We start from the raw sequence: 24,227 nt of genomic DNA, 5'->3' as shown, positions 1-24,227 counted from the left end.
TAACAAATAAAAATTATTCCTATTAGAAAAAGTAATTTAGAACATATTGCAGTTCAATAGTATAATAGTAGTTCATGGGAATTACTATTCATTTATTAAATACTACTCATTTCGACATGTGAATGACATAAATGTTAATTAAAGATACTTAAATAGCATAATTTAATTTCCCTGACTAGGCAAACCAATAATACCTTATTAAATTAACAATTAGGGCAAAAAACAAATTAAAGTTCATTCACTAGCAAACCAGACCCCTACATCTCATAAATCAGAACATCTAATAATATTTAGGAAAAAAAAATCGCAAATAGCATTATTTGCGTTCAAATTTGAGAAAAATAACAAGAATTTGCTTAATTATGAAATATAGCAATACTTTAATTTCAAAATATAGCAGAATATAGTACATTGTATTCACACACATAATAATAGTGAGATAGATTGTATTCGAGCATATACAATGAATACGTTGTATTAGGACCGAGAAGAACAATCGCATGAAAAGAAGACTTGTTTTTAGAAAAATCGTTGCTATCCTATTCAACGAGTCTATTAAAGAAGGGACTTGCGATTTCATAATTAATGAAAATCCCGATTTTGGGTTTGTCAAGGTACATAATTAACTCCCGATACATCCAACGAAGATACATTTTTTCCTTTATAAAGATACATAATTAACTCCCAATGTATGTTTTTCAGTTTTGTTCTGTCGAGATACATAATATATCCAACGAAGATACATTTTTTCCTTTGTAAAGATACATAATTAGCTCCTGATACATTTTTTCGATTCTGTGTCTGCCGTAATACATAATTAGCTCCCCGGTACATCCAAGGAAGATACATAATTAGTTGGAATTTTTATAATTATTTTGTAAGGATGGAGATTTGTGTAAATACGGTACGTTAAGGTGTATATTAATGTTATTTTTCCTAAATATTTCAATTTTTTTGGTTTGGTTTGTGCCTTAATTATTGGGCCTTATAAGACAATGGCCCATGTGAAATTGGGCTTAATTATTAGAAAATGGAGAAAATATGAAAAAAAAATAAAAAATAGGTCGTGCACTAAGTTTTCGTTATGTGAGGAATTTTGAAAAGAATTAAATCACAAAAGTCTATTATATATTGTTTTACTTTGCATTTTGATAAGAAGTTAAATTTATAGCTTGAACTCGTGATCTTTCTGGTCACATCCTTCATGCAAAAAAAAAGAAGTCTACAATATATTATAATTCAAGAATACATGAACAAAAAACACTTAAAATTAAGGAATTTTAAGTGTAACAATATTTGAAGGGAAAAAAAAAAGAAATTGCAATGAAATTCATTGTAGAATTTTAATTTCATCTCCTTGCCATGTACGTACTTGGGAATTGGCATTAATTGTAAGATGGAAAAAAGAGAACATTTAGACATATACAAAGTGTTGGCATTAAATGTAATTGGTTATTGACATTAATAGGTAGATGTTATTGCATTCATGAGTTATAAATATTGATCCACCTCCTATCCATTTTGGCCTTTTTATGTTGAATTTAAGTTTTGTGGATTGCTATAAAGTATTTTTTACTATCGGGTAAATTTGATCTGCAATAGCAGGTTAAATTTATTTGATAGTGTAGAATATTTTGTACATTGACAGTGCACAAAAATTTAAACTCGCTTGTTATATCATTCGCATGCGAGTTACACATATTTGTATTTTTTTTTCTTGAATACTTGTATCATATGTTTAATAGATACGATTTGAATAAAAATCGAATGCTCAATAAGTCCCGACTCTGGGCGTAGATTAAATATCTAAATATTTGAAATGACCAAATGATATTTAAAAAAAAAAAAATACCGAGCACATACATACTCGTAAACTTAAGCTTTACTCACCACCATGAGTTATGATGCGAGTGTTCCCTGTCTTAATCAGATATCTCGAATTTAGACCCTGAGTATGAAAAAAATCTTATTAAAAATATTATGTTCAGAATAAACCCTATAGTGTACGATCCAAATATTATACACTCAGTGTGAAACTAAAAAAAAAAAAAAAAAAAACTTGAACTTGACTCATTCAATAATTGGTTATTGGGACCTCCACATAGCAATTTCCTATGATTTGTTTGGACTCTAGAGCCATTATATGTTGCTTTTTATTTTTTTATTCGTTTAAAACTTCTAAGTTTAAATATAAATCGATGAATTCATAGAGCTGTGAATATGGATTTGATCCGTGAGGCTGGTCCAACCCAATCATTTAATTAAGTGGGGTTGGGCTAAGTTTTTTCAGCCCATTTAAAAATGAGGCTTATAAGCCCAGTTTCACTTGACCCGTTGGCCTCAGAGGCCAGCTCATGGGCTGGGATATTAAAATTAATTATTAAATATTTTTAAGCTGGTCATTTATTTATTAGGAATTAGAATTTTGTCAATCTTTTCAAACTAGCTACTTATTTTTTTTATCCATTGTTTAATTGATACTAATTTTTTGAAAGTTCTTAGTGTGTGTTTGAAATGACTGGTAAGATGCTTTTAGTTGTGATCTTCAAAAGTTGCTTTTACTCGTGATGGTTTAGTAGTTGTTGCCTTTTCTTAATGCAATATTTTGTTCTTTAAATTTAGGCTCTCTTCTGTTGTGATCTTGCTTATTTTATTTAGATACTTTGTGTATATATATATTTATTATCTTAACCATATTAGAATTTTTCTATGAAATTTGTAGCTAATCATCATTTCTTCGCTTATTACAGTAAATGTCATGAGCTAATTACAACTAAGGGATTGTTGGTGTGAGGTATGAGGGATAAATAGTCCGAGATAAAATGAAGGACTATTTTATCCCATGTTTGGTGTGAGATATTCGTTAGTACCGACATTATTTATCGCATCATTTACACCATAGTAATGAGATAAATTATCCGTATACATAATGCAATAACTAATTTCGATATTAATTATCCCAAGACAACTCTTTCCCAACCTAACAACCCTTTACTAGTAAGATGCCTATAACATGCTAAAAACTAGTAGAAGACATATTAAAACGAAACTATAAAAGTTGGTGATGGTCTAGTACTTACAATATTTTCATTTATCATGTTTCGGGTTGCTTTTATTTTTTCTGAAGGGCCAACTCGCTGCCCGCTTAGGGCTGAGTTGGACCACTATTTTAAAGGCCCTTTGGTTAAAAGGGCTAGCACGTCATAACTTATTTAATTCTCTAACCCGCTAGGATTGAGTTGGGTTGGATTGAGCCAGTCCATTTTGATAACTCTATGAATTCGTGATAATTTTTTGACTTTATAATTTGTTGCATAAATTACTTTATCTTTTTTATTCTTCAACGTGCTACGCATGATATGTTTTTTAAAAAATAATTTCAATCTTTTTAGTATACCAATAGATAGACATAAATAGGAATAATTGAACTTTGTCTATAAAATGTCAATATCGTACATCTATTTCAAAGCTAACGTGATGTCTTATACTTATATTAATTTATAATGGATTACAATTTTGTCACTAATCCTTAATTGGTGTATGACAGGATATAACTTTTAGAAAATATTTTTAAAATTTTTTGTTTACATCTTTTTAGTTGATTAAAATATTTTTAAAATATTATCGGAAAAATGATTTGAAATATACCTAAATTTTGATGAAATTTGTTGTAATACGTTTGAACTTTGCGGGGTGCTATGACCCTCCTAGAATCACTATATCAATCATCGTTTTTTTTTTATACAGATGCATCAAATCAAAATATGACAAGTAAATCTAAACAGAGGGAGTACTTAATATCAAGGTTAATTTTTACTATTTTCTCCGTCCAACAATACTTGTTCATGTTATTAAAAATAAATGTCCATTAATACTTATCTAGTTTGAAAAATCAACGAATAATTTATCCATTTCTATTCATTTTACACCTTAGTTATTATTATGACATCACTCAATATATTGAGATGAATGTGCAGGCTTATTAAGAAAGATAGGATTAGAAATGATATTATTCGAGAGAAGGTGGGTATGGCTTCGGTGGAAGACGAGATGCGGAAAGTCAAGTTCATGAGATGACCGGTTTGGTCTTGTGATGAGACGATACAGGATGCTCCTGTACGGAGGTGTGAGAGACTTGCTATATATGATTTCAAACGAGGTAGAGGTAGACCGAAGAAATACTGAAGGAAAGTGATTAGGCATGCATGACAGTTACAACTTACAGAAGACATAATTCTTGATAGAAATGTGTGGAGCATGCGAATTAGGGTAAAGGGTTAGTGGGTAGGGGTGCGTCCTTACTAGCAGGGAAGAGTGCTTTGTTTGTCGATCTATGTTTCTTGTAGTTTATTCGTGGTGTTTTGAGGATATTTGTGATTGCAGATCGGTAGTTCATAGTATTACCATATCAGTGTCTTATTTCTTTTATTATCTAGTGGTGTGTTACTATATTTTGTTGTTTATTTTTATGTTCTTCGCTTGGTATATTGTTATTTGTCATGAGCCGAAGGTCTATCGAAAACAACCTGTCTATTTCATCTAAGGTAGTGATTGAACTGCATTGTTGTTGTGTAGCCTTATTAATTACATTTCAAAAATATAAATTTGAGTATATACATTTTATTTAATCATTAATTTAACGCTAAGGGTACTATTTGAATAATATAACATTTCTCTTGATTTCATAAAATGACAATTATTTTACTCAATTAAAACAAATATTTTTAAAAAGAGTGTCGATTATTTTGAAACGAAGTAATAACAAGTGGAAAATTATTATTGGATTACAAAAATCTACATAGGTTTTTTCCCAATCCAGTAAATATGACAAGTGTTCAAGAAGACACGTCACCAGTGGGTCCCACCCACCATCCCCAACCCCCACCCTACCCCACCAACTCCATACCCATTGAAGAGAAAAGTGTACTGTTCCAAGTGTGAATGAATGGGAAACATCCTTGTGTAAATTATTAATTTTTCACACTTTACCAACAAAAAAATAAAAAAAATGAAGCTTCCTATTTTTAATTATTACTATTATTACAATGTATGTAAGTTCATACTTCACTCCACCGCAATATCCCTTTTGTTTTTATTCTATTTTATTACTTTTATATATTTCATAATTGATTAGTAGTAATTGATTCATCAAGAATTGCTATAATTACCATAATTTTGTCAGCAATTTTGTATAGCACAGGTAATTGCAATCTTATGTTAGTTAGTTATGCTCCTAGTACTCTTAAAAAATGTCAATGGGTGTGTGTCACATTTCCTAATTAGTATATTTTATGTTCATACCATTAAACAGATAATATTTGAAACAAAGAAAAAGAAATTAAGCAACTATTTTTTATTAGACTTTATACAGTGAGTGATTGAGTGGTAATTGATTAATCAAGAATTCCTCTTTTGTTTTTAATCTTTTTAAAGTTTCATTTTTTTTTTTTTTAAATTTATATAATTCATGATTGAGTAGTAGTGGTAGTTGATTCATCAAGAATTGCTATTGTTACCATTATTTGTAGCACAATTTTGTGGAGTACGGGTAATTTTCTTAGGGTTTATGTTTTATGGGGTTTTTGTTGCTGTATTTATTAGCTGTGTTGTTCGGATTCTTCAAAAATATCAATGGGTACGTGTCAGATTTACCAAAAATAGTGTTTTTTTGCAAGGTAAGGCTGCGTACAATACACCCTTGTGGTAGGATCCTTCCCGGACCTTGCACTTAGCGGGAGCTTTAGTACACCGAACTTCCCTTTTAGTGTATTTTTAGAGAAAAGTGAGGAGTCCGCGCAACTTAGGTTCTTGTTGAAATTTAAAATTATGGGTTCAAATGTGTATCTTGTTGGAATTTAGTGATTTTTTCACATATATATGTATATTTATGTTAAAAATACTGGGTTTCTTGAACAAGTACCTTACTTTCTACATATGCCATTGAGTTGTTCATTGCTAACAGGTGGGTTTAGCGGAGTTAGCTTAAAGTGTAGTGTAAAGTGTTGCTTATTTTTGTTGATGTTAGAGGAATTCCAATTCGTTGAGCTGAAATCGATCTTTAGTAGCTGCAATTAGTATGTAAAGTTTGAATCTTTTAAAGATTTGTTTGTAATTCATAGTGTAATTGCTAATAGATCGTTAGTAGCTGCTATTAGTATTTAAAGTTTGAATCTTTTATTATTTTGTGGGCAAATTATTTCGTTAGTAGCTGCTATTGGTATTTAAAGTTTGAATCATTTAATTGTTTAGCTGATTCAACTATAATTGTTTAGCACAATTTGATGCACCTCTTACTCGCGATGGAGTTGTTCATTGCTAACAGGTGGATTCTATGTTGCTCGGACTCTTCAAAATTGTCAATGGGTGCGTGTCGGATTCTCCAGAAGCAGCGTCTTTTTTGATAATCCGCCACGGATACGATATTGAAAGTGAAGAGTCCACGCAACTTAGGGTGGATTGATTGGAGCTATCTTAACGTTTAGTGTAATGTTTTGCTTATTTTTGTTGATGTTAAAGGAATTCCCATTCGTTGAGCTGAAATAGATCGTAAGTAGCTGCAATTAGTAGTTAAAGTTTGAATCTTTTAAAGTTTTGTGTGTAATTCATTTCATCATAGGAGGATGTGTTGGACTGGTTAAGCTTGATGGAATTATCTGTTTTTTTCTTATCTCCCACTTCATTTATATGTATCATGAATATGATCGAGGGCTAGGGTTTATGTGTTTGGGTTTTTATCTTCCTAACTACTTGTTCATTGCTAACAGATAGATTGGTTGGGGTTAAATTAAAGCTAGTAATGGCTTAGTATAAACTTTTGCTTATGTTTGTTGATTTTAGAGTATTTCCCTATTCATTGAGCTGATGTAGATCTTTAGTATCTGCAATTAATGTTAAAGTTTGAGTCTTTAAAGTTTCATTTGTAATTCATTTTGTTAGGAGGACGTGTTGAACTGATTAAGCTGGAAAGCAGCGTTGCGTTGGTAACTTGATGAGATTATCGGTTTTCCGCAAAGGTGAGGTTGGGAGATCTATAGGGATGATTTGGTTGGTTCTGTTGCTGCTGTTATTATCACAAGGGAATGGGAACGGAGGAGTGGAAGCTTCCGATTACTTAATTGGGCTTGGAAGCTATGATATAACTGGACCAGCTGCTGATGTCAATATGATGGGATATGCTAACATGGAACAGATTGTGTCGGGTGTTCACTTCAGATTGCGAGCTCGTACTTTCATTGTAGCTGAACCTCAGGGGAAGCGGGTTGTTTTCGTCAACCTTGATGCTTGCATGGCCTCGCAGATTGTAACCATCAAAGTTCTTGAGAGATTGAAGGCTAGGTACTCTATCTTCCTTAATATGGTTTATGTATTTACGACTGAATCCGTCAAGTATGACAAAATGCGAAAGCTTCTCGTTACGCCAACTGGATTTAGGTTCCTGTATTATCGTGTACTAAGCCCAATTCCTATTTGATTTCAAATTTTGGTGTTAACTGCTGCTTTTCCAGGTATGGGAATCTTTACACGGAACAAAATGTTGCTATTAGTGGGATTCACACCCATGCTGGCCCTGGTGGTTATCTACAGTACGTAGTATATCTCGTAACGTCTCTTGGTTTTGTCCGTCAATCATTTGATGCTTTAGTTAATGGGATCGAGCAAAGTATCATACAAGCTCATGAAAACCTCCGACCTGGATCAATATTTGTCAATAAAGGTATGCTATTGATTTCTTTTGTATCATTTTGCTTGAGAATGTGACATAGTATTGCAGCTTTCAGTTTCTTCTATGTCCATCCATCCTAGATTGTTACATGTGTCGTCGTAATATTTGTTCTTATTATTGGTGTCTGTCCTCGTAGTTGCTTTGCTTTATTCTTTTTGTGGTTTTATGAAACGGAATAGCTAAGTTCTGCCAGCCGGAGAAAATATAGTGGGTGAACTTACTGGTTACTTGCTTGAATTAGCATATCTTTAGCCTTTTGCTTTGATCTTTGGTAGTTTACAAGTTCATCTCAGCATTATACTAATTGAAGTTTGGCTGTCATCAACAGGGGAGCTAGTGGATGCTGGTGTTAATCGTAGCCCCAGTGCTTATTTGAATAATCCTGCTGAAGAACGTGGTAAATATAAATACGATACTGACAAGGAAATGACCCTTTTAAAGTTTGTTGATGATGAATGGGGTCCAGTAGGAAGCTTTAATTGGTTTGCAACTCATGGAACTTCTATGAGTCGAACTAACTCTTTGATTAGTGGGGACAACAAAGGAGCTGCTGCACGGTTTATGGAAGACTGGTTCGATCAGAAAAATACTGAACCAGCAAACTTTAATCCATCTAAAGTGCACGAACTTCCTCGAAGAGTCTCAAACATCATACCAATTGTTAGTGGGAAGCGTAAGTGATTTTCTCCTTATCCATGTGATGAATTATCTCAGTAGAACTACAGTATTGGTTACTAATATATTGTACCTAGATTGCACTTTCCTTGGAGAATTTTGCACTCTCTAGGTTGATGTATTGGGTTTGTTTTTCTTTAAACCTCTATATAATACGGCTTAACTTTAACTTTTGACTTGTCTGACATGAGCTATTCCAGTCGGAATATGCTGTGGGGGGAAGAGGTAGTAGCAGAAGGCTGGTGCCAAAACGTAGTACTTTAGTGAATCTGATGGAGTTTGTCGGAATGAAAGGCTAGAATGAAGATAGAGTCTTGTAAACATGTCGATAGAATGTAGATATCATCTGACTCACATCCATGAGAAGTGGAAGGGTTTTTCCCCGATGTGTATGACTTAACTGTAAAAGTAAACATCATACTAAAATAACAGTTTCCAAGATTGACTTTTTACTTAGATGTTGGAGTTAATGCTCCGGTTGTTTGTATTGGAAGGAGAAATGGTTAATGGGGCAAAAGGTGAGACACAACGGGAAGGTTGTTTAGCTATTTTATACTGAAAAATGAAGTGTGTGGTCAGCTTTTCGGGCGGTTTTTGCTCCCTGGACCTTGTCTGCAGACGGTCCAACAACAACAACAGCATACCGTGAAGTCTGGGGAGGGTAGTGTGATTAGATGGTCTAGATTAATGCCAAAAAAATGGAGAACTAGGGTTAATCAAAGTTGTATGGCTCAAAATAAAAATAGAAACTTAAACAAATGGAATTCATATGAAAAAGACCAATTAATTCATTACAAAAAAGACAATGATTCTGAACTCTATTCATTATCAAACCAAAAAGATAATTTTAAAAAATGTTATAGATATGATCTTTTATCATATAAATCGATTAATTATGAAAATAAAAGTTAATGCAAGCCTTACGCTACAAGGTACCGAGGCTGTTTTCGGTAGCCCCTCGGCTCACGTAAAAACAATACGAAGTAGTTCGAAGGAGGAACTGGTCTGCAGACGGTCTTTATATAAAACATTAGATGCACTTAAATTTCTGACAAATTGGAATCTTGGACTGCATTCGTCATCAATTATGAGTCAAGTATGGTCACATGCTCCAATTTCTAATCCCGAGAACTCTTCTCAGGACCTTTCACTTACTTTTCGGGATAAAATAGAAAAAAATTGACTATGAGAAAGCTCGGAGGAAAATAGTATATTGCTGCTGAAAGTTGAGAAAATTATTTTTTTCATGACTAACGACACTCACTAATCAAAATGTAACTAAATGCAGATCACGAGCTACTAGAACTTGCTTCTTCTTTCCAGTCTTCTTCAGGCAGGCCAGTCACAAGGTTAATGAGTGTGGCCAGACGTGTCAGAAGTGCTTTAAGGTTGGCTGATAAGCCAAAATTTGTTTCTGCTTTCTGTCAAAGCAACTGTGGTGATGTCAGTCCCAATGTGCTCGGTGCGTTCTGCATAGACACAGGGCTTCCTTGCGACTTCAATCATAGTACATGCGGTGGCAAGAACGAGTTATGTTATGGTCGAGGACCAGGGTATGCATTATAGTCTATTATGTTGGTTTAGGATAATTGCAAATATTTGTGTAGTACTATTTATGTAGTTTGATCGTAATGTCATCCTTTGCTTGGTGGCAGATACCCTGATGAATTTGAGAGTACGCGCATCATTGGAGATAGACAATTTAAAAAAGCTGTGGAGCTTTTCGATAAAGCAACAGAGCAAGTAAAGGGAAAGATTGATTATCGTCACACCTATGTGGACTTCTCCAAACTCGAGGTAACAGTTCCAAAAGAGGGTGGTGGTACTGAAACGGTTAAAACCTGTGCTGCTGCAATGGGTTTTGCATTTGCTGCCGGTACAACTGATGGTCCTGGAGCATTTGATTTTAAGCAGGGAGATGACCAGGTGTTAAAAAATATTTCTCTCGTTTATTTGACCAATATGAACTCATAGCGAATGAAGTGATTTTATGTTTGCTCATCTTACTGGAAAAATCTTCAGGGAAATGCTTTTTGGAAGTTGGTGCGAAACTTGCTTAAAACACCAGGCGCTGAACAAAAGAAGTGCCAACATCCCAAGCCCATTTTGCTCGATACTGGTGAAATGAAGGTGCCGTATGATTGGGCGGTAAGCTTTCTTGCTCTATCACTCGTAAAATGTTTCCACATATAGAGGATCTCTAGCAACAAACAATTTTATGTTCTTCCTCAGGTTCCTATTGGTAGAATGCATGTGCCCTTGTGATTTCGGGCTAAAAGTAATACTCATCTTTTGTCAGGAAGAGTGCTTGATTCAAGAAAATGTTATTCGGCATATCATATATGGTTAAATACTTTAGCACAAAAGAACACATGTTTGCTAATCTATTGTTCTCATTTCGAAATTTGATTATGGTTCAACCACTATACCAGTTTACAATTAAGCCCGTACAACTTGAAATCCATAGATTGTGTTATCAAGCTTTGCTAAGTTTTCATCTCACTTTAACCATATGCACGGGCAGACATCAAGGAGAGAAAGAACTGTTAATACTGTATGTATTTCCTGCTAAAGCATATGATTCATTTTACTGGCCTTTACTTGTCATTCTTGTTCTTTTGGCTTCAATGCCTAACAGCCTAATCTAAACGCGTAACCTCCTATCCAATACTAGAAACTTCTACGTGATTTCCTATTTATAACATCCAATGATTGTTTTCCTTCCTCCCTTGCAGCCTACAATACTTCCGGTTCAGATTCTGAGAATAGGGCAGCTGGTCATTCTCAGTGTACCTGGAGGTATTTATTTCTCGTTCTTATGCGATAGCAGATTCTGAGATGTCTTCTTCTCACGCTTCACGTAAATCTTCCTTTTTATGCTCACAACAGAATTCACTACCATGGCGGGTAGACGCCTGCAAGATGCTGTGAAGACGGTGCTCACGAGTGGGGTTACCAAGGAGTTCGGTAGCAATATTCATGTTGTGCTAGCTGGGTTGACTAATACATATTCGCAATATATAACCACCTTCGAGGAGTACCAGATACAGAGATACGAGGTCAGTTAATTAGAAATTATACTGCATCGGTTATAATATAAATGTCCGGAGAAATCCTTTATGCTCATTGCGCATTAGTACGTACCTAATTCATGTAGCCGCTGTTTTCCGACCAAATTTCAGAATCAGAAAGAGAAATAAAGGGCTTGGTATTCCGTAGGTTAAGGTTAAGGCAAAAAATGGATTCTCTTGTGCGGAATAGTGAAGTCTATGATCCTCATCTCGAACAAAGAGCTGAATTATATGGCACACTCCTATAACTGCACCTTAATGTTTTGGAAAGTAAAGTCTAGGTTTTTGTCTTTTTAGTTGCGATCACTGGGGTATGGAGAGGGTAGAGTGTACGCAGACCTTACTCCTACCTCGAGGCTGTTTCCGAGAAACCCTCGGCTCAAAATTAGCATATTTGTTTTGTTAGAAACATCTGAAATTTGTTTTTTTCCGTGTTCTTTTTTGAAACTAGGACATGTCATGTTACTGTTAGTTAGTTGTCTCTTAGAACTGGCACATTTCAAATGTGCAATAAGTTGCTCTACTATTGATCTTAAGTAACTTTGCGCGATTTTTTGTTAGGGTGCCTCTACGCTGTATGGTCCACATACACTAAGTGCGTATATCCAACAGTTCAAGACGCTAGCATCTGCTCTTCTCACAGGACAGACCTTGCAAGCCGGTCCTCAACCTCCTGATTTGCTAGACAGGCAGATAAGCTTGTTGACACCCGTTGTAATGGACGCGACACCACTTGGTTCCAGATTCGGTGACTTAATCACCGATGTACCTCAAAGTTCCACGTTCAAAAGGGGTGACCTTGTCTCGGTTGCTTTCCGGTCAGCATGCCCCAGAAATGATCTCATGACTGAAGGTACATTTGCTCTCGTTGAGATTCTTCAAGGTAAGGACACTTGGGTTCCTGCTTATGACGACGATGATTTCTGCCTTCGGTTTATATGGTCGAGACCGAGTAAACTCAGCACTCGAAGCAAGGCGACGATCGAGTGGAGGATACCGGAATCAACTACTTCAGGTGTATATAGAATCAGACACTTTGGTGCTGCAAAGTCTCTTTTTGGTTCAGTTAAGCATTTTGAAGGTTCATCTAGTGCTTTTGTGGTTGCCTGAGAAGAACCTTTGATGAATAGACTCTCGTGGTCCGATCCTTTCCTAGAATCTCGCACACAGCGGGAGCTTCAGTACACTGGGCTGCCCTTTTTAGCTGCCTTTTTACATTTATATTCCAAAACTATATAGATAAAGTGCAAGGCTACCACGTTGCCAGTTGTTTATAACATGATGAATGTTAATTTATAAAAATTGTTATTTCTATTGTTTCATTATTGGTCTTACTTTTCTTTGTGGTCATATTATAAGCTTATTTGCTGACGTGTCACGTTATGAAACGACGGAAAACGATACAATCAATTCAAATATTATATTGATAATCGTGGTGTTCAGTCAGCTTGCGCACACCGAGACTAAATCTACGGAATACATGTCACCTTCCACCAGCAGCATCAGGTACTATGTAACTCTGTCCACCAAGGCTAGGACATATGAGAAGAAACCACCTAGTTGCAAATTGAACTCGAGATCTCATGGTGCTCAATCCACTTCATCGAACCACTAGATCACACCCTTGGGTGCTTCAAATGTTATATTCATAAACGCAATATGATACATTATGAAACAATTCAAGCAAATGTTTATTTGCAATGCAAACTTTTCATTCTTCCCTTGCGCTAATAGAGGTTGATTTAGAATTTAAAGTTTGAGTTTCTATATTTATCTTCGTATGTTTTGCCAAGTCTTTTGTGTTGTGATCATTTTCTTGGGATAGTTTAATAAAGAAAGTAAAAAGGGCAAGTCTTTTGTGTTGTGATCATTTTCTTGGGATAGTTTAATAAAGAAAGTAAAAAGGGCAGTTCGATGTACTAAAGCTTTCACTATGCGTGGAGTTCGGAGAAGAATTGAATGATAAAGATCTATTATACGCAATCTTATTTTATATTTTTGTTCGAGGCTATTTTCATGACTTGAACCAGCTTAATAAAGAAAATATACCACGTAAATAGAGACAAGCAAATCTTTTAAGCAAAAAAAAAAAAAGGAGTAAAACATCTAGTATCCTCTGAACTATTTCAAATTTCCTACGAGACACTCCAACTACACGGTGGTCCTATTACCTCTCAAACTAAATTTAAGAGTATTTATGTCAATCTTTTTAGCTGACGTGACATCTTTTGTCAATAATTTTAGCTGACATAAATTATATTTTATGTAATAAAGATGTCACGTCAGCACAAAATAATGAAAAAAGTATGCTAAAATTGAGTTGTTTTTTTTGGGGGGGAGGGGGTGAGGCGGGGGGGGGGGGGGGAGAGTAACCAGATATAAAATTGCAGTGTATCGTAGCAACTTTAACCATAGTTCTGAGTATCGAATGCTTATTAAAAAAAAGTAGATCAAAGTATATCTTACTATATAATTGGATGATGATTGCAAATTTAAATAATGTCCTTTTATTCTTGAAGTGGCAAGCACGCACGCATGGACAAAGACAATGAGCACGTCCTAGTCAAACGTATGTAAAAGCAAAATAAAATATTGGCACTTTTGTTTTACTTTTGGTGTAATTTATGAACCTTTTAGATCACGTCTAAAAATTAACAATATGAAAAAAAATATTACACTATCTTAAATGAATTTTAGACATAATTTACTAGTCTCAAAAACTAGGTCAAGAAAAAAAAATTGTCCAAAATCATATAAGAGCAGCATGCACGGGTTTAAGGCGTGCATGTCTGGACATGTTCGTGCCTCAATATCAGAGATTAAACGAGAGGATTGTTCAAGATTATGTAAGGATTTAAATTATTTCATTCACCTCCGATGTGGAAATCTTATAATTTATCACCCTCGCCCGTCATGTTCGAACACGATTCGATCCCAACTGCTTGATCTCAGAGTGTGGACAATCTATCCGAAGTCCCACCATCAGAGAGCCCGACTCTAATACCATATTAAATGAGCCTTGATCCTAACTCAACCTCAAAAACTAACTTAAAAGCAGAAGATTGTTCAAAACCATACAAACACCCGAGTCATTTCATCCACCTCCGATGTAAAATTCCTAATCCATTCTTCATACAACAACAACAATAAACAACATATTCAGTATATTCTCATCAAGTGGAGTCTGAGGAATGTAAGCATACGCAGTCAATACCACTACCTCAGAAGTATGAGATCGTTTTCGATAGACTTCCGAATCAAGACGAAACAGTCTAAAAAAGAAATAGTAAAGAAATAAGAAATAACAGGAATTGCCACACCTAATAATAACATAAAACAAGATTCGCCAAGTAATACGACAAAAGATAACACACTCTGAAACAATAGTAGCACTATAGCTACTAGCACGAATAACAAAGCAATGTCGCTGCCCATCCTTCCTACTATCCTTCTACCCTAATTCGCTTTCCTCCGCACCTTTCTATCTATCATCATGTCCTCGGTAAGCTGAAACTGCTCCATGTTATGTCTAATCACTCCCTCTAATATTTCTTTGATCTACCTCCACCTCGCATGAATCCATGCCTACCCAACCTCTCACGCCTCCGTACTGAAATATCCATGCACCTTCTCGTCACATCTCCCCGAACATAAACATACAACAATTTAAAACATAAAATAACAGTAATCTTCTTTGGAACTCTCAAAAATAAATCCATTGCCATTTCAATTATATTACTTCCAGCTACAAAAATTATATTTACACAAAACTTTAAAAATAGTACTAACTTAATTTTTTATTTTATTTTATTTTTTATTTTTTTTTGCCAAAATCACCTAAAAACGCGTCTGATACAAGTCAACAAAAAAAATTGTTGGGCTGTGAAAAAAACTAAAAAAACAGAAACAAAAAACAAAAAAATTAATTTTTTTTTCTTAGAGAGAGAAAAAAAAAACTTTTCTATTTTTTTTCCCTTTCCCTCCAACCCTCTTTCTCAGGGATGGTCGAAGAGAGGTTCCTCTTCTGAGATCATCCTGAATAGGGCAATTTTTTTTCTTCAAATTATTCAAATAAAATAAAATAAATTTTTTTTCTTGGATTTTAATTCTAAAAAAGCCCACATTCTTGAAATTGTGTAAAAGAATTTTTTTGTTGGATTTTAATTCTACAATTCAATTTTAAAAAACCCCATATTCTTGAATTTGATCATTTTTTGTTTAAGGTAAATTTTTTATATATACCCCTTTTGAGTTTTTTGTTTGATTTTTTGAGAATTTGGTTATTTTATGATGTAAAGATTCAATTTTTATTGATTCTTGATGTTTGTTTGTTTGTATTTTCAGCTAAAAATTGAATCTTGGAAAATTTTGAGGACTTGGGGTTTCTGCAATGATGGAGAAAATAGAGGTAATGTAGCTTGTTTTATAGAAGTGTTGAGAAAATGTGGGACCCTATGATAGGGGCGGAGCTAGGTAGGGTTGAGGGGTTCATTATAATCCTTTTCGGCAGAAAATTATACTGTTTATATATGTTTGAAATTATTTTTATGTTGGGCCCCCTTCGTCTTGTTTGTGTGTTTAGGGGTCGTTTGGTAGTTGGTTAGAATTATGCAGGTGTTAGTATCTTGTACCTTGCATGAGATAAAATGCACATTTCTTGTAGCTTATACATATATTAGTTGTACGAATAATTAAATTGCAAAACAAATGTTGCATTAATTTTATGTATGAATAGCTTATTGCCTAACTAGCTAGAAAATGTTGTATAACTTATACAGAAATCAATACATGAATAATTTGCTTCTTTGTTAGCTACCAAAAGGCCCCTTGCTTCCTTATATTTTGAACCTTCGTAGTGAAAATTCTGGCTCCGCCACTGAGGCCTCCTTATGGCTAATATAGTTGAATTTTGTTTGTAATCTTTTTTATTTTTTGTGTCTAGTGTAGAGTTGTGCAGATAAGCAAGTGGGTTTTCGTGTGTCCGAGTAATTTTCGTTGCTCGGAGGAGAGTCATTTCATACCGAAAAAGCTGGCGATTTTGTTGATAATTTGTTCAGAATCCTGGCTGTTGGCAAGAAATGAGGAGTAGATGGAACATTTATGTAATCAAGTTGTTGTTTCTCACCATTTTGATTCATTTTCTGGAGGTTCGTGAGTGTTGCACTTTGAATTCTGAAGGTATAGTTACTACTATCTACATTGGCTGTTCTCTAGTTTCTTTCGTTTCACTTTTGGACGACCGTGGTGTTCGGACGTGCTTGCCTGCACCTCGACTGTGTTAGCGCCCCACATCAGTGTGGGATGATTTAATTTGCTTCTTTATATGGTCGTGGACAATCCTCACCCTCATAAGCTGACTTTTTAGGTTGAGTTAAACCCAAATTTCATTTTTCTATCATGGAACCAAAGGCAGGCCCATCACAATTCTTGGTTTACTCGATGTTGGGCCGGATGCTATATTGCTCACACTCCAAATATCTAGTCTTGGTCACGCGGAGATGTTAGTGTCTCACAAGTCACAACAGTGTGGGATGGGTTAATTTGCTTCTTTATATGATCTTGGAAGAGCAGCCGTGGAGTACTGGTAAAGTTGTTGCCATGTGATCAGGAGGTCACGTTGTTCAAGCCTTGGAAACAGCCCCTTGCAGAAATGTAAAGTGAGGCTGCGTACAATAGATCCTTGTGATCGGGTCCTTCCCCGGACCCTGCGCATAGCAGGAACTTAGTGCACTGGGCTGCCCATTTTATATAATCATGGAGAATACTCACTTCATGAGCTAGTGTTTGGGGCAGAGTTAGACCCAAGTTTATTTTATGATCACCCTGAACTCCAACCAGCATAGGTATCAATTACTATGTCCCTCCGTCCATCCCATTTTTGTGGTCATGTTTTACTGCCACGAAATTTAAGAAAGAAAGATTAAATTTTGAGACTTGGTCTTAAAAAAGCTATACACATTCTATAAATCATCTTATCAAGGGTAAAATGAGAATTAAGTTACATTATTTCTCAATATAGAAAAATGCTTATTCTTTTTGGGACCAACTAAAAAGGAAAGTGTGCCGCATAAATTGAGACAAAGGAAGTAGAGTCTTGGTCTTTGCTGGGATTTCGACCTTGATCTTTCATGGTTTTTACTCACTTAGGGCGGCGTCGTTTGTCTCGATGAACTGTAGGCTATTTCTACTTTCTTTTTGTCGATTCAAGCTATTGTCTTATTATTTGTTTCGCTGATTACTGTTGATTTGAGAAACAGGATTGGCATTGTTCGGATTCAAATTGAACGTGGATTCTGATCCAAATGGAGTTCTTGAAAACTGGAACACTGATCACTGTGACCCGTGCTTGTGGTCTGGTGTCGAGTGTCTGGATGGTAAAGTGCAAATGCTGTAAGTCTCTTGTTAATGCTTACTCCATTTTCTGGTTTAGATTGTTTTGTCGAAAAAATTCCCCTACTGATAATGATAAACCAAATGCAAAAACTCTGAAATCGTTTGTTTCGACTCTTGTGATGCTTCTTATGTCGTTAAATTAGTTGGCTTTTCTTTTTTTGTTTCGTTCAGAAATCTCCATGGATTTTCTTTGGAAGGAGTACTGGTACCAGAGCTTGGAAATCTTACTCACTTGAGATCACTGTAAGCTTTAGCTATACATATGCTTTTCCTTTAGGCTCTTGCTCATTACGTCTTAAAACGGTTTTTTAAGACTTCTATCTTCTTACGTAAATTCGGAAGAACCTAAGGGGTCGTTTGGAATGCTGGACAATCATAGATAGTCCTTGGATGAAAATTTAGTACTGTCTTGTCCTTATTTGGTTACTAATCCTTGGATAAGTTATACCAGGATTAGTAATTAGTATCGAGATAAGTTATTCCCGTCAAAAGGTGGAATAATAGTATCGGGATTAGTTATGCTGAGATAAAACGATGAAATTGACAAAAGTGCCCTTGATGTCCCTCAAACCCCTTTTTATAAACAAACAACTTTTTCTTAGAAATTATGCCATGCAAGTTATTTTTAATACAACAAATCAAACAGTCAATAAGAAATAATACCAGGATAACTAATCCCAGCCTGACGCGTCTTCAGTCCAGATGATCCATATGAGTTCTGTAGGTTAAATAAATCGGGAGGTTTAGCTATGATATCTACTAATCAGCTTTCATTATCTTGTATTCTGCATTTACATTGCTCTCCGCATAAGTTGTGTTTGGATCTTAACAATATTTCTTCTTGCTGTCTGATTGCATTCACAGCGTGCTCTCAGGAAACCATTTTTCCGGTGCTATTCCTAAAGAATTTGGCAAACTCGGAATGCTGGAAGTGCTTGACTTAAGGGATAATAATTTGAGTGGAACAATTCCAGCGGAAATAGGAGCCCTGCAATCATTAAGAGTCTTGTGAGTTCATTATTTGTTGTGTGCATGATCAACGGTTTGTTGTGTGCATACAGATCCTGACACATGCATACACAATTATGATGCGAAGTGATTTCAAAATTCTCATCAACTGTGTTTTACTTTGTTTTCCCAGGCTGATTCGTAACAATAACTTTGAAGAGGGTGTTCCGTTGGAAATTGGGAAGCTTCAGTTAGTCACGGAATTGCAATTCGACGAAAATCTCACTTCTGGTTTTGCTGCTGGAACTCGTTGTATAAGAAAATTTCGGCATTGGTAGGATTATTTTAGTTGTTTTAATACCCTGTCTTCATATTACGCTTTTTTTTTTTTTTTTTCATATCGGATGCCGGATAGTCTATCTATGCGGAAAACACTATCTTATTGATCTACTTCATTTCCCAATCTGGTATTTTGCATTCTCTGATAATTTGATGCCTGTTTCTGTTAGCATCTGGCATGGCGGTATGAAACCATTCAAGACTCTAAACTCCTTAATCGAACCAATAAAATGGACACTTTCTCATTACCTCAGTTTCTTCCAACTGTAAGTAATTAAATATTTTCTCATTGCACATCACGAGTAGTCTATTTTAGTTTTATAATTTAGAAGCATTTTCTTTCTTTAGGTCATCTCCTGGAACGGGCTTTATGGATGACCGAAACGACTTCCCTGACAACCTTCCAAGTGAGTAAACTCGTCATGTTTTCCAAAAGAATTTCAAAGAATTGCTTACAAATAATAAATTTTCATTGTCTAGCAGGGTCATCGAGGCCGCACATCATCCACACTATACAGCACCAAGAAGAGATTGCACGCCGTAAGTTGGTTGAACAATCCAGTAACCTTGCTGCTGCTCCTACCAATATCACGGGTCCTGTTATTCAAATGCCGATTAGCAGAAGCAGTGGGACGTTTAAAGCTGTGCCATATTCTGATGGAAAACCTCCTACGGCCTTACCATCACCACCAAAGCATGAGTCTCAAGACAAATTACATCAAGAAGTAAAACGGCCTCCTGCTGTTAAAAATCCAGCTAATAGCCAAGGTCCTGCTGCTGGAAAATCGGGAAGTACTTGGAAGTACGTAACTGGGATTTGTATCGGAGTAACTTTGCTCATTCTTTCAATATCTGTATTCTTAGTCTGCCGAATCAGAGGAGCTAGAAGAACTGGCCCTTGGAAGACTGGATTGAGCGGACAGCTGCAAAAAGCATTCGTCACAGGTACTTTGATCACATTGTGCCGAAAAGTGGTACTGCTAATATTCTGTTAATTGAATCGTTAACAATATTCTTAGCGTAGCGTTACCTTATCAGAGAAAAAATTGTTAGTGTAGCATTGTTATAATATTTTAATTGGAATAAAGGGAGGTACTGATATTAGAGGACTAATATTCTCAGCGTAGTGCTGTTATAATACCCCTTTTCACTATCTTTGCTAGGATGAGAAGGTACAAATCGAACTATTTCCTTTATTCTCATGAGAAGTGAATTAGCTGAGATGTCAATACGAACGCATGAAGGCTGGAATCCTTCGTTTTTACTTCTTCTAAAATGTTGCCGATCTTTCCTCCTGCATTTTGCTCTCTCTCTTGCTTATATAAGCTTATGTTTTGCTTTCTTCACTGTTTTCTTCTTCTTGTACTTGAATTTATCATACTTGGGCTGAGGGTCTCTTGGAAACAGCCTCTCTACCTCCACGAGGTAGTGGTAAGGTCTGCGTACAATCTACTCTCCCCAGACCCCACTATGAGATTTCACTGGGTATGTTGTTGTAGTAGCTTATATTCCCACCACAGATTTGCTTAAACGACAACCATAGAACGTGAAATCTTTTATTTTAGTCTATGATATTTTTCGTCCGTTGTAATTTTCTTCCCTATGGAAACATTTGTTGTAGGAGTTCCAAAACTTAACAGATCCGAGCTTGAAACAGCATGCGAGGATTTTAGCAACATTATTACCACCGGCGATTCATATATAGCATACAAGGGAACACTGTCCAGCGGAGTGGAGATTTCCGTCATCTCAACTACTATAAGTTCTTTGGAAGATTGGTCTGTGCACTCGGAAACAGGCTTCCGGAAGAAGGTTAATCATTTCTTTGCTTTAACAAATTAACCACCTCTGCAATCCTTTTCCGTCTAACACTTCACTTTTTTCGATTATAAAACTCATAGATGTTTCTTCTTGTTCACCTGAATAGATCGATACGTTTTCGCGAGTGAACCACAAGAATTTTGTTAATCTTATCGGATATTGCGAGGAGGATGAACCTTTGACTCGGATGATGGTGTTTGAGTATGCTCCTAATGGATCACTTTTCGAGCATCTTCATGGTAATTAGACTTTCTAGAAATGCATGTTTCAGTTTAATCGTTCATGATCTATGTTGCGCGGACTCTTCACTTTCGATGCGGTACACTACTTTTGGAGAATTTGACGCGCACCCATTGATATATTTGAAGAGTCCGAGCAACATAGTTCATGATGGTGTTTTTAATTTATTAACGAACAACACAAACTAAACAACTTTTTCAATGATCCAGTTGAAGAAGCTGATCATCTCGACTGGTCTACGAGGATCAGAACCATTATGGGTATAGCGTATTCTCTTCAATACATGCATGAATTGAACCCCCCAGTGGCGCATTGCAACTTGAATTCAAAGGCCATATTCTTGACCGACGACTACGCTGCTAAGGTCTGCGTATATATTACCCTCAATATATCGTCAAGAATCTTTATCTACTATAAATGGATTTTGAGAACTCACATGCCACGTGGAAGTAAACGAGTACTTTTCTTTCTTTTTTTTTTTACAGATTACCGAGATCGATTTCTGGTCAGAACTAACAGCCAAGTCGAAGTCCGCTAGCAGTGATTTAGAGAACTCTGTGCTGCCGCCGCTTGCTGATCCCGAGACTAATGTCTATAGCTTTGGGATTCTTCTACTAGAAACCATTTCCGGCAAATCGCCTTATTCAGAAGAAAAAGAGTCTCTTCTAAACTGGGTAAATATTCTTTTTCCTTATTTTCATGTCTTCAACTTAATGTTCTGATCGCGTAGAGGCGGACCTAGATAAGGTTCAAGGAGTTCATGTGAACTCATTCTGCACGTATCGACCGGAAATTGCTCCATCTCGAACCGTTAGTACATATTGCAAAAGACTCTTCAAAAATGCTGCTAGGTGCGTGTTTGATCCTCCAAAATTAGTGCATTTTGGAGGATCTGGCACGAGTGCGTCGATATTTTTAGAGAGTCCAAGCAGCATAGCTGGAAATTTTGAACTTGTGTGCGCGTATTAAGTAGGTTCATTCTGTACACACTGACAGGCAATTGCTTCCGTATCGAACCGTGAGTACATATGCCAAAAACCTATGTTGCTTCGACTCTCAAAATATGTTGTCATGTATGTGTTGGATCGTCCAAAAGTAATATATTTTTGGAATATCCGGCATGCGTACGTCAATATTTTAGCGAGTCCGAGACTGAAAACTTTATGCTTGTGTGCATGTATTATTTATGCTCATTCTGTTCCCAGACAGAAAATTGCTTTCATCTCGAACCATAACTACAACAACATACCCAGTGTAATACTATAAACTATCTATTCAAAATCATATACATCACCGAAACACATACACCATGAACAAGAAACTCTAGGCGCAGATACAAACTAAGCACTCATCCGTACTATCACGGGCGAACTCCTACCCACTAACCCTCTACCCTAATCCGAGTCCTCCATACCTTCCTATCAAGGGTCATGTCCTCCTTTAGTTGTAACTGCTCCATATCATGCCTAATCACCTCCCTCCAATATTTCTTCGGCCTACCTCTACCCCGCCTAAAACCATCCATAGCTAGCTTCTCACACCTTCGTACTGGAGCATCCGTGCACCTCCATAACTACATATGCCAAAACCCTATGTTACTCAAGACTCTTCAAAGATACTGTCAGGGGTGTGTTGGATACTCCAAAAAGTAGCGCGTTCTTGGAGGATCCGACACGAGCCGCCGCTACAGTTTTAGATACTCCAAGCAGCATAGCTAAAACCGGTATACTCCTGTGTGTGCGTATGAATTAGGCTCGTTCTGTACTCGCTAACAATAAAATCCTGAATTCGCCTCTGGATAGAGCTAATTCGTCGAACTTCCTTCTTTGTTTAGGCGATGCAATATCTTCGTCATGACAAGCAGAATATCGCCTCACTGGTCGATCCATCATTGAAGTCCTTCAAGAACAACGAGCTCATGGTTATTTGCGAAGTAATCGAACAATGCCTTCAAGAAGATCCACGAAAGAGACCAACTGTCAAAGAAGCCATTGTTAAACTAAGGGAAGCCATTGATGTATCACCAGAAAATGCAGTTCCAAGGCTTTCTCCTCTATGGTGGGCGGAGCTCGAGTTGCTATCCAACGAGGCAGCGTGATTCGGCTTAATTTGTCCGTCCTGTCTACTTTGTAAGTTTCAAGTACGTACAATGTTGGTTTATACTACGTATGAATACAAAAATACATTGTTTTTCTCTTGAACCCCCTATGGGTAGTTGTATTTAACTATCCTCTACCTATATTTATGATATGTATTGGTTTATTCTTTTATTATTTGAGTTGACAAGAACCGCGATGATTCATATAGCTGAACTCAACTTGTTTAAAATTCAAGTGTAATTGTTGTCGTACATTGGTTTATTCGTTTATTATTTGATTGACATCAACAATGAGGATTCATATAGCCAGCCCCAGCTTGCTCGGGATTATATTGGTCTATTCTTTTATTATATATTATTTTGTGTTTGCCAAGAAGGTCATTTCATCATTTTTCATTTGTGGCATATTTTGTGATATTTATATTTAGAAGTATGTATTGGATCCTTCAAAAATAGTATATTTTTGTATATTTTGATGGATTCAGTATGGGTATACTAATATTTTTAAAGAGTCCGACCAATATATACACGAATACACAATAATTTAATCAAAACTAAACAAAACATTCAATCAATATAACAATCACATTATCCTCCCCAACCACCCCCCCCCCCCCCCCCCCTTTTTTTTTTTTTAAAATCTGAAAAGAATTTGAAATTGTATTTACTTTATAGGTAAGTTATTCTATAAATATATCTTTTAACACTTTGTGAATCAAACTTATAATATACATGATTAAGCTGCTAAAATCAACCTATTTTGAAACATATTTCTTTGTAATAAATATCTTTTGAAAAGGCATTTCGGGAGAGTAACAATTATATTTGTCTGCATCTTATACATTTAAATCAGCATAAAGATGGATATTCGTTGATTATTATCAGACAATCACTATTTAACAAATTTCGTTTGAAAAAA

The 24,227-nt window shown here is 35.8% G+C and overlaps 2 protein-coding genes across 12 annotated transcripts; both read left to right on the top strand.

Moving 5' to 3' along the window:
- The first annotated feature begins 4,919 nt into the window (after positions 1-4,919).
- On the top strand, positions 4,920-12,791 carry LOC107868370 (neutral ceramidase 2). Of its 10 annotated transcripts, none has more exons than XM_047410590.1 (11): positions 5,041-5,200; positions 6,323-6,546; positions 6,937-7,335; positions 7,506-7,714; positions 8,052-8,396; positions 9,687-9,951; positions 10,054-10,324; positions 10,421-10,546; positions 11,134-11,197; positions 11,288-11,457; positions 12,031-12,791. In XM_047410590.1, exons 3-11 carry the CDS (start codon positions 6,989-6,991, stop codon positions 12,577-12,579), a joined length of 2,346 nt encoding a protein of 781 aa, XP_047266546.1. In that variant the 5' UTR covers positions 5,041-5,200; positions 6,323-6,546; positions 6,937-6,988; the 3' UTR covers positions 12,580-12,791. The 10 variants fall into 10 exon arrangements, with proteins under 10 accessions (XP_016570544.2, XP_016570545.2, XP_047266546.1 ...); XM_047410589.1 differs by lacking the exon at positions 5,041-5,200 and adding an exon at positions 5,319-5,385; XM_047410591.1 differs by lacking the exon at positions 5,041-5,200 and adding an exon at positions 5,385-5,548.
- Positions 12,792-15,358: 2,567 nt separating this feature from the next.
- Positions 15,359-23,480, top strand: LOC107868371 (protein MALE DISCOVERER 2). Of its 2 annotated transcripts, none has more exons than XM_016715062.2 (15): positions 15,359-15,692; positions 15,814-15,877; positions 16,412-16,647; positions 17,727-17,859; positions 18,034-18,105; positions 18,727-18,870; positions 19,004-19,144; positions 19,320-19,415; positions 19,498-19,556; positions 19,633-20,094; positions 20,771-20,961; positions 21,077-21,209; positions 21,420-21,574; positions 21,696-21,884; positions 23,045-23,480. In XM_016715062.2, the coding sequence occupies exons 3-15, from the start codon at positions 16,548-16,550 to the stop codon at positions 23,306-23,308; spliced, it is 2,139 nt and encodes a 712-aa protein (XP_016570548.1). In that variant the 5' UTR covers positions 15,359-15,692; positions 15,814-15,877; positions 16,412-16,547; the 3' UTR covers positions 23,309-23,480. The 2 variants fall into 2 exon arrangements, with proteins under 2 accessions (XP_016570548.1, XP_016570547.1); XM_016715061.2 differs by having other exon boundaries at positions 15,384-15,692; positions 16,417-16,647.
- The last annotated feature ends 747 nt before the right edge of the window (positions 23,481-24,227 follow it).

The sequence above is a fragment of the Capsicum annuum genome, chromosome 4 (genome assembly GCF_002878395.1).
Source record: "Capsicum annuum cultivar UCD-10X-F1 chromosome 4, UCD10Xv1.1, whole genome shotgun sequence".
NCBI classification, from domain to species: Eukaryota; Viridiplantae; Streptophyta; class Magnoliopsida; order Solanales; family Solanaceae; genus Capsicum; species Capsicum annuum.
Note: the sequence above shows the minus strand (reverse complement) of the source record. Positions and strands in the feature narration are given on the sequence as shown.

What these genes read in the sequence shown, in the direction of transcription:
- LOC107868371 (XM_016715062.2), top strand. Translation starts at nt 16,548, where the DNA reads ATGAGGAGTAGATGGAACATTTATGTAATCAAGTTGTTGTTTCTCACC. An exon ending in GCAAAAAGCATTCGTCACAG is followed by an intron (nt 20,095 to 20,770) that starts GTACTTTGATCA and finishes CATTTGTTGTAG; the next exon opens with GAGTTCCAAAACTTAACAGA. An exon ending in ACTTTTCGAGCATCTTCATG is followed by an intron (nt 21,210 to 21,419) that starts GTAATTAGACTT and finishes TCAATGATCCAG; the next exon opens with TTGAAGAAGCTGATCATCTC.
- LOC107868370 (XM_016715058.2), top strand. Translation starts at nt 6,989, where the DNA reads ATGAGATTATCGGTTTTCCGCAAAGGTGAGGTTGGGAGATCTATAGGG. An exon ending in ACCAATTGTTAGTGGGAAGC is followed by an intron (nt 8,397 to 9,686) that starts GTAAGTGATTTT and finishes AACTAAATGCAG; the next exon opens with ATCACGAGCTACTAGAACTT. An exon ending in TGTTATGGTCGAGGACCAGG is followed by an intron (nt 9,952 to 10,053) that starts GTATGCATTATA and finishes GCTTGGTGGCAG; the next exon opens with ATACCCTGATGAATTTGAGA.